Raw genomic sequence first — 15,361 nt, 5'->3', positions numbered from 1 at the left:
GAAGCAGCTGCATAGCACAGGGAGATCAGCTCGGTGCTTTGTGACTGCCTGGAGGGGTGGGATAGGGAGGGTGGGAGGGAGGGAGGCACAAGAGATATGGGAACATATGTATATGTATAACTGATTCACTTTGTTATAAAGCAGAAACTAACACACCATTGTAAAGCAATTATACTCTAATAAAGATGTAAAAAAAATAAAAATAAGGTAAAGAGATACACTCAGGAAAAAAAAAGAAATGAGCATGGCATGTTCTGGGGATAGGCTGTGAGGTTGTAGTATTTCAGACTCATCATTCTGGAGATCAAATTTCTTTGCTGAGACAGTAACTGGGAAAAATGTAGGCAATTAGACTGAATGTGCGCTGACCCCTGGACTTTCTTTAAAAGATTATACAAAGCATAACACTATGAAAGTAACAGGGAAAAAAACCCAGGAAAATTAAAATTTAAAAAAACGGAGAAAAGGGAAAAAAAGACTTTCCTGGCAATTTGTTTTTTCCTGTAATAAATATACAGTCCTGATAAACTGAAGTTCCTTGCAAATGTGATGTTATTTAATAGAGAGGATGGTGTATAATGTTATAAGGCTTATCAGTTATATGGGAGAAGAAGCTACACTTGTGCACAGGTCCCTGAAATGTAGCAGAGGAGGTATTAAAAATACCATTTGACGTGTATATATGGAATCTAGAAAAATGGTACTGATGAACCTAGTGGCAGGGCAGGAATAGAGACACAGATGTAGAGAAGAGACTTGTGGAAACAGCAGGGGAAGGGGAGGCTGGGGCAAATTGAGATATTAGCATTGACATATATACACTACCATGTGTAAAATAGGTAGCTAGTGGGAAGCAGCTGCGTAGCACAGGGAGATCCGTTGCTGCTTTGTGACCACCTAGGGGGTGGGATAGGGAGGGTGGGAGGGAGACACAAGAGGGAGGGGATATGGGGATATATGTGTACATATAGCTGATTCACTTTGTCGTACAGCAGAAACTAACACAACATTGTAAAGCAATTATAACCTGATAAGGATGTAAAAAAATACCTTTTGCGTTTTGCCAGTGAATTGAGGCTTTCTCATGGTTCGCAGGGGAGGAGATGATAAGGAGGAGTAGGGTGAGGCTAAAGGACCTTGCTTTCTGGCCTTCACTTTGCTTGTTACTCCTGGACAGCGATCTCATGACTTGTGAAGAAGACTTCCTCATCTCTTCATGTCCCACATGTTTACTAGGATCACAACTGGTAACCAGCTTCCTTACTTTCTGTTTGGAATGAATGGATTGATCACTTTTTTAAAAATTGATTTTTATTGGAATATAGTTGATTTACAATGTTGTGTTAGTTTCAGGTGTACAGCAAAGTGAATCAATTATACATATACATATATCCACTCTTTTTTAGATTCTTTTCCCATATAGGCAATTACAGAGTACTGAGTAGAGTTCCCTGTGCTATACACTCAGTTCTTATTAGTTATCTATTTTATATATAGTAGTGTGTATATGTCAATCCCAATCTCCCAATTTATCACCCCTCCTTTCCCCCTTGATAACCATAAGTTTGTTTTCTACATCTGTGAGTCTGTTTCTGATTTGTAAATAAGTTCATTTGTACCACTTTTTTAGGTTCCACATATAGGTGATATCATATGCTATTTATCTTTCTCTGTCTGACTTACTTCACTCCGTATGACTATCTCTAAGTCCATCTGTGTTGCTGCAAATGGCATTATTTTGTTCTTTTTTATGACTGAGTAATATTGCATTGTATATATGTACCACATCTTCTTTATCCATTCCTCTGTTGATGGACATTTAGGTTGCTTCCATGTCCTGGCTACTGTAAATAGTGCTGCAATGAACATTGGGGTGCATGTATTTTTTTGAATTATCATTTTCTCTGGATATCTGCCCAGGAGTGGAATTGCTGGATCATATGGTAGCTCTATTTTTAGTTTCTTAAAGAATCTCTATACCGTTCTCCATAGTGGTTGTACCAATTTACATTCCCACCAAGAGTGTAGGAGGGTTCCATTTTCTTGGCACCCTCTCCAATATTTACTGTTTGTAGATTTTTTGATGATGGCCATTCTGACCAGTGTGAGGTGATATCTCATTGTAGTTTTTTTTTTTTTTTTTTTTTTTTTTGCGGTATGCGGGCCTCTCACTGTTGGTGGCCTCTCCCGTTGCGGAGCACAGGCTCCGGACGAGCAGGCTCAGCGGCCATGGCTCACGGGCCCAGTCGCTCTGCGGCATGTGGGATCTTCCCGGACCGGGGCACGAACCTGTGTCCCCTGCATCGGCAGGCAGACTCTCAACCACTGTGCCACCAGGGAAGCTCTCATTGTAGTTTTGCCTTGCATTTCTCTAATGATTAATGATGTTGAGCATTCTTTCATGTGTTTGTTGGTACTCTGTATATCTTCTTTGGAGAAATGTCTATTTAGGTCTTCTGCCCATATTTGGATTGGGTTATTTGTTTTTTTGATATTGAGCTGCATGAGCTCTTTGTATATTTTGGAGATTAATCCCTTGTCAGTTGCTTCATTTGCAAATATTTTCTCCCATTCTGAGGGTTGTCTTTTCGCTTGTTTACGGTTTCCTTTGCTGTGCAAAAGCTTTTAAGTTTAATTAGGATAGAAAGTCCAGAGATTAACCCACGCACCTGTGGTCGCCTAATCTATGACAAAGGAGGCAAGAATATACAATGGAGAAAAGACAGCCTCTTCAATAAGTGGTGCTGGGAAAACTGGACAGCTACATGTGAAAGAAAGAAATTAGAACACTCCCTAACACCATACAAAAAAAAATCAAAGTAGATTAAAGACGTAAATGTAAGGCCGGATACTATAAAACTCTTAGAGGAAAACATAGGCAGAACACTCTTTGATATAAGTCACAGTAAGATCCTTTCTGATCCACCTCCTAGAGTAATGAAAATAAAAACAAAAATAAACAAACGGGACCTAATTAAACTATCACTCTCTTAAATATAGTGTTAAGCTGAGAGAGTTATGAGGCTATAGAATATGTTCACCTAATGCAAGAACAGATTTGGCCATGCAGATTCCTGAAGTCTAAGCTTTTGTGTTAAATAAACAACAGAAGAACCAACTTAGCACCCTGCAATATTTCCATCTGACTCCCTGTTGGAGTTGAGGTTTTGACATGGTAGGTGAGCCCATGGAATTAATTGGGCATCCTTAGAAATTCCTCCAGGATAAAATGAAGGTATAGAACCATTTTGGGTGAGGTTTTTTGTTTGTTTTTATTCTGAGGTGCTGGGGCTGGGGACCTGGGCCAGGGGCAATCACATGGTAGTAGGGTTCCCTCTCTGTGCTGACTTTCCCTCTTTTCTCACGAATATTTCAATCCTGGTGAGACCCCTTGAAGTGATCATTTGAGTTAAAGGAATGTAGAGATGAGAGGAAAAGAGAAAGAGTTGCCCCCTTGTTTTATCTTGTAATGGGGACTATGGAAGGAGATATTAGGGACTGATTTGCATATTAACCTGAGTTCTGTTTTTCCTTTCTTCTTTTTTGTAAAGCTCAGCTGGCCAGGGCCACCTCCTTGTGCCCCACTGGCTACCTCCCAGAGACACTACTCAGCTGCCAGTGCCCACTAACTCCCCAGCTCCCTACTCCCCAGCAACAGCTCAGGGCCCAGCCATGCACGTGGGTCACCAAGGCCTTTTATTTCCACTCCTGACTTCAAAACATCTTTTGCTTTATCTCTTTGTCTCCCTTGTTCAAGGGGAACTGGTCAGACTATTCCTTAATCTCTACTCTGCCTCCTGTTTTTTCATAAACCAAGATTCTTGGGCCAAGAATAGAAAATTGTGTTCCAGCTCTGCAGTTCTCAGAGAGGCCCTAGTTTTGTCTGGGGGCTGTGGTTCAGAAGGGTCCAGGTGTATCAATTATGCTGCCCATGCCTGGGTGCCGCCTCTTCAATCACTTGTGTCCCCTTGTTTGTGAAGCACAACAGAGTGTGCTTTCAGAGGGAGTCTTTTGTATTCCTAGAGTCTAAAAATATTTGCATGTAAATGTTGGGAATCCAGACAGTCTCCTTAAGATCTATGCTTTGCATGGGGAGGCATGCCGACCATCAGGGTGCATTTGAAAATTAAATTTACACCATTGCACTTTGGGTTCCTGCCCCAGAGCATTTCAGTGACATCTGAGAAGGAGAGAGTGTGACATTGATCAAGGCAAAGCATAAATAACCACATTTCAAAATGAATACTAATTGCATAATGACAGTTTCCAAACTATTAGCCTACTTTACAAAAAAAGTTAATTCAACACAAGCCCAGAGCTGGCTATGGCTTATGTTCTGTGCTGCCAGTTGGCAGGCACAGCTTTGCCAGGGGATTGGGAGAAACGCGGGTTATTGTAATGGAAGCACACTTGGCCTTTTGTGAGGAGGGTACAAACTGCATCACTCTCTCAAGCCCCTGCTGTTCAGCGTTCAAGAGTAGACACCAGGATACTGCATGCCTTCAGGGGAAGCTGCTTACTTTTCCTAGAGGTAAAATGGCCCAGTGCCGAAGCTTGGGAAGGAACCTTGAGTTTGTAGCCCCTTGAAGGAAAGAGTTCTGGGCGGATGGAGGTGATGAGCACAGAGGAGCTGAACCTGGCCTGGTGTGTGCTGCCCCTGGCTTGGAAATCCTGGGCCCAGGGGAGGGTATGGCTACACAGAGGCTGGCCTTCTCCAGGATGAACTGTGCATGCTACCCAAGGCAGGCCACTCCACTGCTCTGGGCCCGTGTTTTCTCATCTGCAAAATGAAGGGAGTGGACTGGATGACCGTGAAAGCCCCCTCCAGTTCAGAGAGAATACCAGGGTCTCTTCCTCTAAGCCTAGTGTCCCTCAGATAAAGAAAGGCACTCGGCTTGGAAGAGTGGCATGAAATGACTGGACTGATTCTCTGTCATCACTGTCCTTTGACTGCAGGACTTGTGAACATTTGTCTTATTTGCCAAATTAACGTGACCTTGTGTGGAAGTACATTAAAGGAAGATGAGAAAGTGTCTGCTAGGAAGAGGAGGTATCTGACGCAAGAGTTCATTCTCTTTGGGACGTTCTATTGCCTTGACTAGTTGGGAGGGAGCATTAGGAAAGCCTGAAATGAATCCCCAAATGATAATTTCGTGCAGCATTCTTAGGAAGAAGGGTGTATGATGAGAGTTAGATTATGATATGATTTGCCTCCAGCCAGTGTCCACTCAAGGTCTGAGAACCCCTGTCTATGTACCACTTTATACCAGCTCCCCCCCCCCATCATCAACAAGAGGCCCTGGGCTACAGGATTCAAATTAGACAAAGTAGGATTTACCAATCAGGAAATACAGGGAAGGACTCTGGTATTTTACTTTCAGGTTTCCATCAATTCCGAGAGTCATACCAGCACTAAATGTCTGGGTGGGAAAACAGTATAACTGTATGTGTTCAAAGCATGCCCAACTTGAAGCATATTACCCTATGTTCAGAATGCAAGCAAATGTCTGATTATTTTTTTGAAAACAACTCAGATCAAACTCTCTTCCCCTTTATAAAAATACACTTACAGGGACTTCCCTAGTGGCGCAGTAGTTAAGAATCTGCCTGCCAATGTAGGGGACATAGATTCAAGCCCTGGTCTGGGAAGGTCCCACATGCCGCAGAGCAACTAAGCCTGTGTGCCACAACTACTGAGCCTGTACTCTAGAGCCCGTGAGCCACAACTACTGAGCCCATGCACTGCAACTACTGAAGCCCATGTGCCTAGAGCCCATGCTCCCAACAAGAGAAGCCTCTGCAATGAGAAGCCTCTGCACCGAAATGAAGAGTAGCCCCCGCTCGCCGCAACTAGAGAAAGCCCGTGCACAGCAACGAAGACCCAATGCTGCCAAAATAAATAAATAAATAAAAATACACTTACAGTACTGTAACTCTTTGTTTAAAAAGTCACTTTTCACCCCAATCTCAAGGAAGATCCTTGTATTCTCAACCAAATAATTATTTCTAGTCTCTCCTTTCCTGGCCCTTTTTTCCTAAGTACTTGTAGTCCAAAGGATGGCTGGGATTTTGATTCTCAGGCTCTTCCAAGTTAGACCTCCAAGGATCTGACTAGATTTGTTTGAAACAAGATCCAGGTTACATAAATCTAATTCTAATAAAAAAAAAGCTTGCTTTCCCCCAAATACCTCAAACCTTCTCCCTGCTTAATTTGACCACAAAAATGACTATTGTGTGGGCTTCCCTGGTGGCGCAGTGGTTAAGAATCCGCCTGCCAATGCAGGGGACACGGGTTCGAGCCCTGGTCTGGGAAGATCCCACATGCTCTGGAGCAGCTAAGCCCGTGCACCACAACTACTGCGCTTCCACTCTAGAGCCCGCGAGCCACAATGACTGAGCCCATGTGTCACAACTACTGAAGCCTGCATGCCTAGAGCCCATGCTCCACAACAAGAGAAGCCACTGCAATGAGAAGCCAGCGCACCGCAACGAAGAGTAGCCCCTGCTCGCTGCAACCAGAGAAAAGCCCACACGCAGCAACGAAGATGCAACACAGCCAAAAATAAAATAAATAAAAAATTTAAAAAATGACTATTGTGAAAACTGTCATGTGTTCATCAATGTGAAACAACTTTAGAAAGAGCACATCCAGAATTATTACTGTAAAATGCTGAAGCACTTGTACTTCTCCTGAGATTATGTTTTTAAAATTTGTCACCCAAAACTGCCAGGTCTTTATAGACCATCTATCTCAGGTAAATATATTTGCCCATAGTCAATTTCTAATGATTTTTAATAAATGGAAATAATTTCCTTATATTAAAATAATTAATTTCTGATCTATGCTTTGGGGATATTTGAAATACACTTTAAGAGGATGCTATTTGTGAGATTATTTTAAAAGACCTCTCCCTTTCAAAACCTAGACTGAGGGGAACCTAATGCAGAAACGTTTTGCATATTTCCTCTGCCTCCATCCCACCATCCTTCCTTAAATCATCTGGCACCTGGAAGAAGTAGATGTGTTTTTTTTTTAAAATTTTATTATTTTTGGCTGTGTCAGGTCTTCGTTGCTGTGCACAGGCTTTCTCTACTTGCAGTGAGTGGGGTTACTCTTCATTGTGGTGCGCGGGCTTCTCATCGCAGTGGCTTCTCTTGTTGCGGAGCACAGGCTCTAGGTGCGCGAGCTTCATTAGTTGCAGCACGTGGACTCAGTAGTTGTGGCACACAGGTTCTAGAGCACAGGCTCAGTAGTTGTGGCACATGGGCTTAGTTGCTCCACGGCATGTGGATCTTCCCAGACCAGTGATCGAACCCATGTCCCCTGCGTTGGCAGGCGGATTCTTAACCACTGGGCCACCAGGGAAGCCCTAGTCCTATGTTTTTTAAAAATAGTATATATGTCTCTTCAAGACCCCATCCACTTATGGGGAAGGGTATTTACGTTTTTGCTTCTTCCAGGCAGCCTGAGATGAAAAAATGTTCTGTGTTTGTCAGACTGCATCTGAGAGTAAACTGTGGGATTTGTGCACTGGGTACTGTTTGAGTCTCAGGGTGGCAAGGCTGTATGGGGTCCTGGAGCTTCAATCTGTACAGATCCTGTAGTTCCAAGAGGACTTACAGCCATTGAGGAACCTGATGTTTAACAAGAAGGAAAGGGGGCAAAAATGGGAAATGAGAATGGTTGTTTCAAAATCACTGGGGGAGGATGGCAATGGGTATGCACAAGCGCATCCTGGATGTCCATCACTCCCAAGAGGGGCTGGGGCCTCTGCAGTAGCAATAACCTCTTTTCTGCAGGAGTCCCACATTTGATACAACCACCTTGCTGACATTTGGTATCCATATGTGTGAAGGGAGGGAAGAAAGGAATGCAAAGTATTGGACAATACTGCAAAAGTCATATGCTTTTCCATGAAAATAAAGCCTCCCTTCAAACTAGGAACATGTAACTGCTGTGAAACTTGTCTTTGATAAGCCCCTTCTCCCCAACCCACTTCCTGTGCGAGGAAATTCTGGTGTCACTGTGACACCCCTATCTGAAGTCACTGCAGTCACTTCATAGCATGACTGTTCATAAAATCACTGTACATTGATAGAAATTGATAAGAAGCATGAGTTCTACTGAAAAGATAGTAATATTTTAAAAATAGTTGGCCTGGTCTCCTTTTCTCACCTCCCATTTTTGTTTTTCTTTTCTCACCTGGCAGTTTTACATGAAGACATAATGGGTAAAGTAAAGATCTGCTTCTTTTTAATGAGTACCTATTCTGGAACTCTGTTCAGGGGACCATCTCTCAGATGTTGAGGGTGACAAAATACACTTCAGGGTGTGATTGTCTGCCTCTGGGCTGGGGAAGCTACAATAATAGGCTCTTTTGGGCTGGGAGTGTGGGGTGAGAAAACAGAGAACCATTTTCTGATCTTACTGGAGCCCCCTCTTGTGTCTTGGGACCAGAATGGTTCCTATTCCCCTATCACCTCCATAAAATGGAGGGCAGTGAACAGAATTTGGAGACCAGATGGATGTTTGGCTGCCACCTCCTTTCCTTACAACCCTGTGAGCAACCTCTTAGAAAGATTCCCTTAGAGTCCATGGCTGTTGAGCTCCTTGAATAGAACATGTCCCTGCCTGGAAACACACTGTACTCTCAGCAGAGGGTCATCCCTTCCCATATCGCACATGTATGTGCTCCCAACGGGTCAGGGTACGGATGGGGGGAGGAGAACATGTGGTCAGTGTAAACCTGCCACAGGCACTGGGAGGACTCTGTTACCTATTATGGTGACTCAGAGCTATCACATTATGAAAGGAAGCTTCTTCGACTTTCTGTTTGAATTGCATTGCCTTAGCCATTCCCATGCATACCCAACTTAGTCCATTTGACAGCAAAAATCAATATATTGCTAACTTGTATCTTTATTGAAAACACAACATGCTCTCCAAAAACAACAGAAACAACAGGCACTGATTTTGTCCACTTATTCATCTAACAGGATTTTGATGAATTACTTTTGATGTGCTGTGAACAACTTCTATCTGGCAGAACAATACAATGGAATAACTATCATGAATACCATATTCAGAAAATGGGACCTGCGAAATGACCATTGATGACAGGGCCCCATGCAATACCTACAGGGGCCACAGCAAAGGGAGGCACAGGTGGTAGGGGTGGCAAAGGCATCCCAGGTGGCATGGGTGGCATCCCGGGTGGCATGGGTGGCATCCCGGGTGGCAGAAATGGTGGCCCGGGTGGCAGAGGTGGTGGCCCGGGTGGCAGAGGTGGTGGCCCGTGTGGCAGCCTGGGTGGCAGAGGTGGTGGTCCGGGTAGTACAGGTGGTGCAAGTGGCACTGCAGGAACACATCTCCATGTAGGCCTTATAACAGGGATTGCCTGATAGGGCCCATTCAAGATTATCCCCACATGGGGGCGCAAGGCAATGGGGATCAGATTTCTGAACATCAGTGCCCTCTGTTGTCTTCTCCACTTGGCCCTTCTGTTCTGAAACCAAACCTTCAATCAGAGGGAAAAAGAGATTGGTTTAGTATATTGAACAGTTAATGTCATAATAGAAAACACACACCATGCAAATCTGCCATTGAGATTTTACACTGCAGCAGGAGAAGCTATTCCCTTATTGCTAAAATATCTTAGGAAAGCAAACAGCACACCTCCCTCAGCTAACCCTTAGTGAACCAAGCCTAGCCCAGACTTTGGCACATTGATTTGTCTCATTTTTAATATTCCTTAATGGGTTTTTTCCAAGTCCTGGATACAGGCTTAACTGATGAATTGCACCAGGTCCCTGCTGTTGGACTATCAACTGTCCAACTGCCTCCACCCTTTTCTCACCAGGAGTAGTGTCATCATGGTTGTGAGGGAAGCTGAGTGTGGGATAAAGATGGGTCCAATTAAAGTCATACCGAGGGGAACCATACCCTATTTGCAAAGCCCATCTTCAGTCTGAAGTAACTAATCCATAGGGGCATGGTGCACTTTTAGACAGAAGGTTTCCTTCAATGATGTTTAACAGATCATTCTTTCTCTGAAACCTCGTGAGACTTAAAACAGATGGTATGTCAATGGAGGCCTCATCATGGGGGTCCCAGGGACTTTGTGGCTTGTCTTGCTGGGACATGAGAGGTGCTGAAGCCCTGGACACTGCCTTGATATTTCAGCCGTTAGTGTTAAGGAAAGTTTAGCTTAACTAAATCCAAATTCACTAAACCCAAAATCCTTTTCCCCAGATAAGATATTGGGCACCCTATTGTCACCACTGTCAATTCTGTATTCTCCAATTTGCCCTACCCTCCAAACCTTTCTGGGCTCAGGACGAGGTCAGCTCATTCGGTCCCAGCTTCAGTTTCAGGATGCTGGACAGAAGCCACTGTTACCCAGAGTGTTAGGGTACCCAAGGTCCTGCCAGCTTCACTCCTTAACCAGGAGACCCCAATCCCATCACTCATTCCTAAGGCAGGAAGGTCCAATTATGTTCAATCCTGTGGGGACAGGGGTCACAAAAGAGGCTCCTCCCTAAATGCTTGCCAACTATTAACAAACAAACAAACAAGCTATCAATTAGACTTTAGTGTCCTCTTAGTGTACTAGTTGATGGGGTTTACATGGTATTTAATCCTTTTGGACGTGCCCAAATGGCAGGTTTTAAGTGAGACAAATGGCCTCTTCTCTCTGCCTGCCCGAAGCCACCTTCTCTCTCTCCCATTTTAGGATTTGGTGTCCTTCTACTACATGGATATATAGTCTGAAGAAGGCCACCATAATAGAGCTCATTTTGGAGGGATTCAAATGTACCTGTGGTCTAATCTCCCTAAACATAACCAAAAGCCCACGTATGGCAAATTTTGGTATGGGCCAATATTAGGTCCATATTCCCAATACTGGTTTCATAAAAGAGATCTACTATATTTGCACAAGATGGGTGGGATAAGCATCTATTAAGTTTCTTGGGGAAATTCATGCTGTAGTGTTTGGGAATTTATGAGAACACTGTCTTTTTCCTTACTTGTGTCTTCTGGCTCATTTTCCCTTCAGAAATCCATTAAGAGGACTATGTAAACCAAGGCATGAGGAAAAGCAATTCAGCAAACCTTGTTTTTCTTTTCCTCTGGGTTTACCTTGCCTGTCTGAGACTCATCCTGAGACCAAGCCTGACTGTTGGTCCAGCCTGTGGCATTAGGATGCCACCATCCAGTGGCCTGCTTTTCTGCATACCACAGACAGATGGGCAGTACGTTTCCATCACTGTACTCATGCATGTGCTCTGGGGCAAAACAAGTAAGCCATCTGAGAGATATATATATATTCATTTATTTATATATTTATATTGAGGGGGGAAAATACTTCTTTGATGTAACTATGGTGTTCTATGCCCTCAGATAGTCACTTTTTGATTCCATGATCTACAAATTTGTAATCACTGCCTGAATAAATGAAAAAGTATTTTAAATTAGCACAGGTGAGAATCTGGCCTGAAGTGAGATCACCCTCACAACCAATCAAATTCCTGAAATCCACCTTTTCAAAACAATACCACCAAAAAGGATAAAAAAAATCTTAGATGTTAAAAATTCTTCAAGAGAATATTCACTTATTCATTTAGTAGTTTCATAAAGTTGAATTTGTATGTCACCTGCGATGCATATATTTGAATGTATACGATTCTTCTCTAACCTTTCATTCCTTCTTAGGTCAATGGAACTTAATTCAAAATTATTCTTTCTCTTTTTTGGATTCATTTTTTGAGGATAATTTTCCAAAGCTTACAAACCTTTTCCCATTACCACCGTAACTGCAATATTTTAGCAATGTCTTCAGGCTGACATCAAAGTCTTCCAAAAATATTAGAATTTAAGACTGCCACTCTCTACACTGATTTGCAAAACACTTAAAAACAGCAGCAGGAGGATTAGGCACTGGGACTTGGACTTTTTAGCCACCCCCGGGGCATCAGTTTCAGTTTAACTAAATGTGTATTAGTTACTCATGTACTATATTCTGTGTTTGAATTACTCTCTCACCCCAATGTCTAAATATTTATATGTTCACTCACTTAGCCAAGAGCTTATGCCTGGTTTTAAGTATTTTAAATAATTCAGTACAGTTGAACTTTCTTATAACCTAGCTCTTCAGTGTATTCATTTGAATACTTCCCAGGTGAGACTGAGCCCCAATAAATTCCACATAGAAATATTCCTTTAGGGAATACTAACATCCTTCCTAAAGGATGCCAGTGTTAGAGGGAGATGAGCTTTATTTATTAGAAAATAAAGAGTGTGTGTGTGTGTGTGTGTGTGTGTGTGTGTGTGTGTGTGTGTATAAAGAGAGGAGGAGAGACGTGTGTGTTTTATATTTTTCCCTTTAGGAAATCGAATTCTCTCTGGTAAAGTACAATTTCCATAAGCTCGAACTTACTTGTCCTATTTCCCACCCCCAAAGCGCCCATTGTTCAAAAGTTATTTGCTAAACACGGAAAAGACAACAAAACACACCAACCTGAGTGTTTCCAGGGCAAAACCTAAAGCATGTTTTAGAATGGCTGTCCTGCCAATTTTAAAATTAAGATTTACTGACCTGCACTATGGCTTCAGGCAAATTCAAGCGTCTTGCAATCACCTCTCTGAGGGGGTGAAAAGTGCAAATGTTCAGTATTTGGAGTTGTGAATAAAATATATCATTTACATTTCTATACCCCTCCCCGCAGTTTTCTGTAATACAGCTTGAGGTTTACTTTAGGGAGGGTTTTCCCATGGACAACTCATCTGTTAAATAAAATATTAAAAGGGAATACATATTAAAATTCCTGATAGTGTATCTGTTAGTTGAATATGACTCAATTAAATTTTCCGTTTGTGGGAAACTAACACAGTATTGTAAAGCAATTACACTCCAAAGAAGATGTTAAAAATAAATAAGTAAAATAAATAAATAAAACGCCAAAATACCAAAAAAGCGGCGTTCTGAAGCAGAGTATTTCTGTTTATTGTAAAAGGAAGCACTAAACTCTCAAGGAGAAACTTCAAACCACGTTGGCCAAGCGATCAAGGGAAATTCTTTTTGCTCTTTAGCGGGCGAAGATTGAATACAATGGAACCTGAAAGGGCGCCCCTAAACCTCACACCTATTTGTCCTCGTCCCCCATTGCTACCGGGCCAGAACAGGCCTTCCCCTTGTCTGGACCACAAATTCTCCGGGGAAGGTAAGCGACGGGAATAACTCACTGGCTTTCTAAGGGTCGAAACTGTCGCCTGGAAACAGCGCTCCACGAGGCAGGGCCAAGACTAGGGTGAGGCCAATGAGGCGCTCGCCTCGTGAGCAAAATTTAAAGGGCGCGAAAAAGCTGAGTAATTACGATAAATATTTTAATGCAATTTTCAAAATGTAAAAAGGAATGCAGAACTCCATGATGAACAAATTACCAAGATTTTAAATTAAAGCAGGATTAATCGGCACTGCCTTCCTTTCTGCACCCGAGTTCCGCTCCCTTCTTGCACCCCCGCAAACTCTATAGGCATTGCGCCACGCCCAGAGAGCTAGGGCGGACCCGGCGCCCTCGAGCCTCCTAAGTAGCTTTTGGCCCGGAGAGGAGGGGGAGGGTCCTGGGAAAGAGCCTAAGGCGCCCTGGGATGAGCGCGGGCTCCTGGAGAACTAGGCGTCTCCGGAGCCAGCCACTTACCGCGCGAACACGTCGGGGTAACGATTGCGCTGGAAAGTTCTCTCCAGCTCCCGCAGCTGCAAGACGGTGAACACCGTACGGTTGCGGCGCAGGCTTCTCGGTACCATCTGTGGCCCCTCAGCGGCCAGGGCGGCCAGCTCCTCCTGCTGCTGCGGGGGCTCAAGACCGCCGCCGCCCACACGGTTTTCATCCAAGAAGTTGGGACCGACCGCATCAAAGTAGTCTGCTGCTGCTGCTTCTCCGGGCTCAGGTTCGGACAGCGTAGCCTCCTCCTCTCCGGTTACAGTCTCCGAGGTCAAGGTAGGCTCCGCATCTGTGAAAAGAGAAAAAAAAAGGGGAGAGACCGGGGCAAGAGAGCCCACGGTGCGCGGGCTGCAGGACGGCCGCTGCCGCACAGCGTCCCGTCCACCTGCCCTTCCCAGGGAAAGTTCCTTTTCTGGAATTTGCCAAAGCACCTGTCCCCGTATAGACACTAACTATGCAGTTCTTCCTCGTCCTCGTCGACCCCCAGGCTGCGGTAGCCGGTGTCACGGTGGCTGCACGCCATGCCTTGATTGCTGTCGATGAAGGCTTGCGCTTCAGCAGACTCCGCGCTGGGGCCGTGGCAACTACCTCGGGGTCTGCTCTTCTGACGCCGGGACCTCTTCTGGCGCCGAGGCTGGAGCTTGCGCACCTTATATAGAGGGGGTACGTTGCTTCCGCGGGTTCAAAGCATACGCGCTCGCGTTGGTTAAGCGCCCCCTACTAGAATTCACATTGCCTCTAGTGGGGGTCGGTGGGACTCTTTTGGGGCGCGCTCGCGTCCAGGGTGTGTAAAAAAAAATAGGGCGGGTGCGTGTGAGTGGTGCCGGTGGTGGGCACGTTTGTTCGGCGAACGGTGACTCGTTTAACTGACCGCTTCCAACTTGTGCGAAGTGTATGATTGGAGGAAGGGGCTGTGCTGGACTGCGCAAGCAGTTTGCGGGCGGGGGGCAAGACTTCACGCGAGCTCCTGGAGCTTGTGAAGTGTTTGGGAAATATTCTTCCGCCCAACCCTCGATGTTCTGCAACCCGGCAGTGTCGCGGTGTTCCTTGCTTCCCCAGAGGAAAAGGCGGAGAGATACAGCTGGGTAAAGCACGAGCCCCGAGAAAACAAAGCGCGCTAAAGCGAAGTTAGTTTATCTTGCACTGGGCTCTGAGCAAGGTTCTCCCTTCCTAGAAGTTGCTGGAATGGATGGGACTATCTGATTTTTTTACATTCGCGCGCGGAATGCTCGAATCCAGCTAATGGTTAAGACGAAATGATTGGCGTGGAGGCTGTTTGCACGGGCTTTTTGAAATTAGACCCCACCCAGCAGTCCGAGACCTGTAGTTTGCGGTTAGGTTTGCAAAGAAGTCCGGGTACTCAGATGCGTGCGTGCCTCTTGTGAAATCTACAAGGACTTTATTTAGTAATGAACCCACGTCAGAGTTCAAATATAGATACTTGCCAAGCGCTTAATGTATCCAACCATGCCTGTGCTGCACGGTCAGCTCCTGGAGCATGCAATATTTGCTGTTCTGGGTTTCTGCTCACCTCAAGGCACCCGGCTCTGCAGGCGCCTAAAGCGCGCCTTATTCCCGGGCAGGTACTGTAGACTTGGGAAGAGTTCCTGCCTTCCCCACTGCCGCTTCCTCTCCTCTC

The 15,361-nt window shown here is 44.6% G+C and overlaps 1 protein-coding gene across 1 annotated transcript; it reads right to left on the bottom strand.

Annotated features, from left to right (window-relative positions):
* Positions 1–9,083: 9,083 nt before the first annotated feature.
* Positions 9,084–14,245, bottom strand: ESX1 (ESX homeobox 1). The gene is made up of 4 exons (XM_027097525.1): positions 14,176–14,245; positions 13,699–14,011; positions 12,597–12,642; positions 9,084–9,518 (listed from the first exon to the last, which is right to left on the bottom strand). Exons 1-4 carry the CDS (start codon positions 14,243–14,245, stop codon positions 9,084–9,086), a joined length of 864 nt encoding a protein of 287 aa, XP_026953326.1.
* Positions 14,246–15,361: the final 1,116 nt, after the last annotated feature.

Source organism: Aethalodelphis obliquidens, unplaced genomic scaffold, assembly GCF_003676395.1.
Source record: "Aethalodelphis obliquidens isolate GAN/ISIS:26980383/991018 unplaced genomic scaffold, ASM367639v1 scaffold114, whole genome shotgun sequence".
Taxonomy (NCBI): Eukaryota; Metazoa; Chordata; class Mammalia; order Artiodactyla; family Delphinidae; genus Aethalodelphis; species Aethalodelphis obliquidens.
Note: the sequence above shows the minus strand (reverse complement) of the source record. Positions and strands in the feature narration are given on the sequence as shown.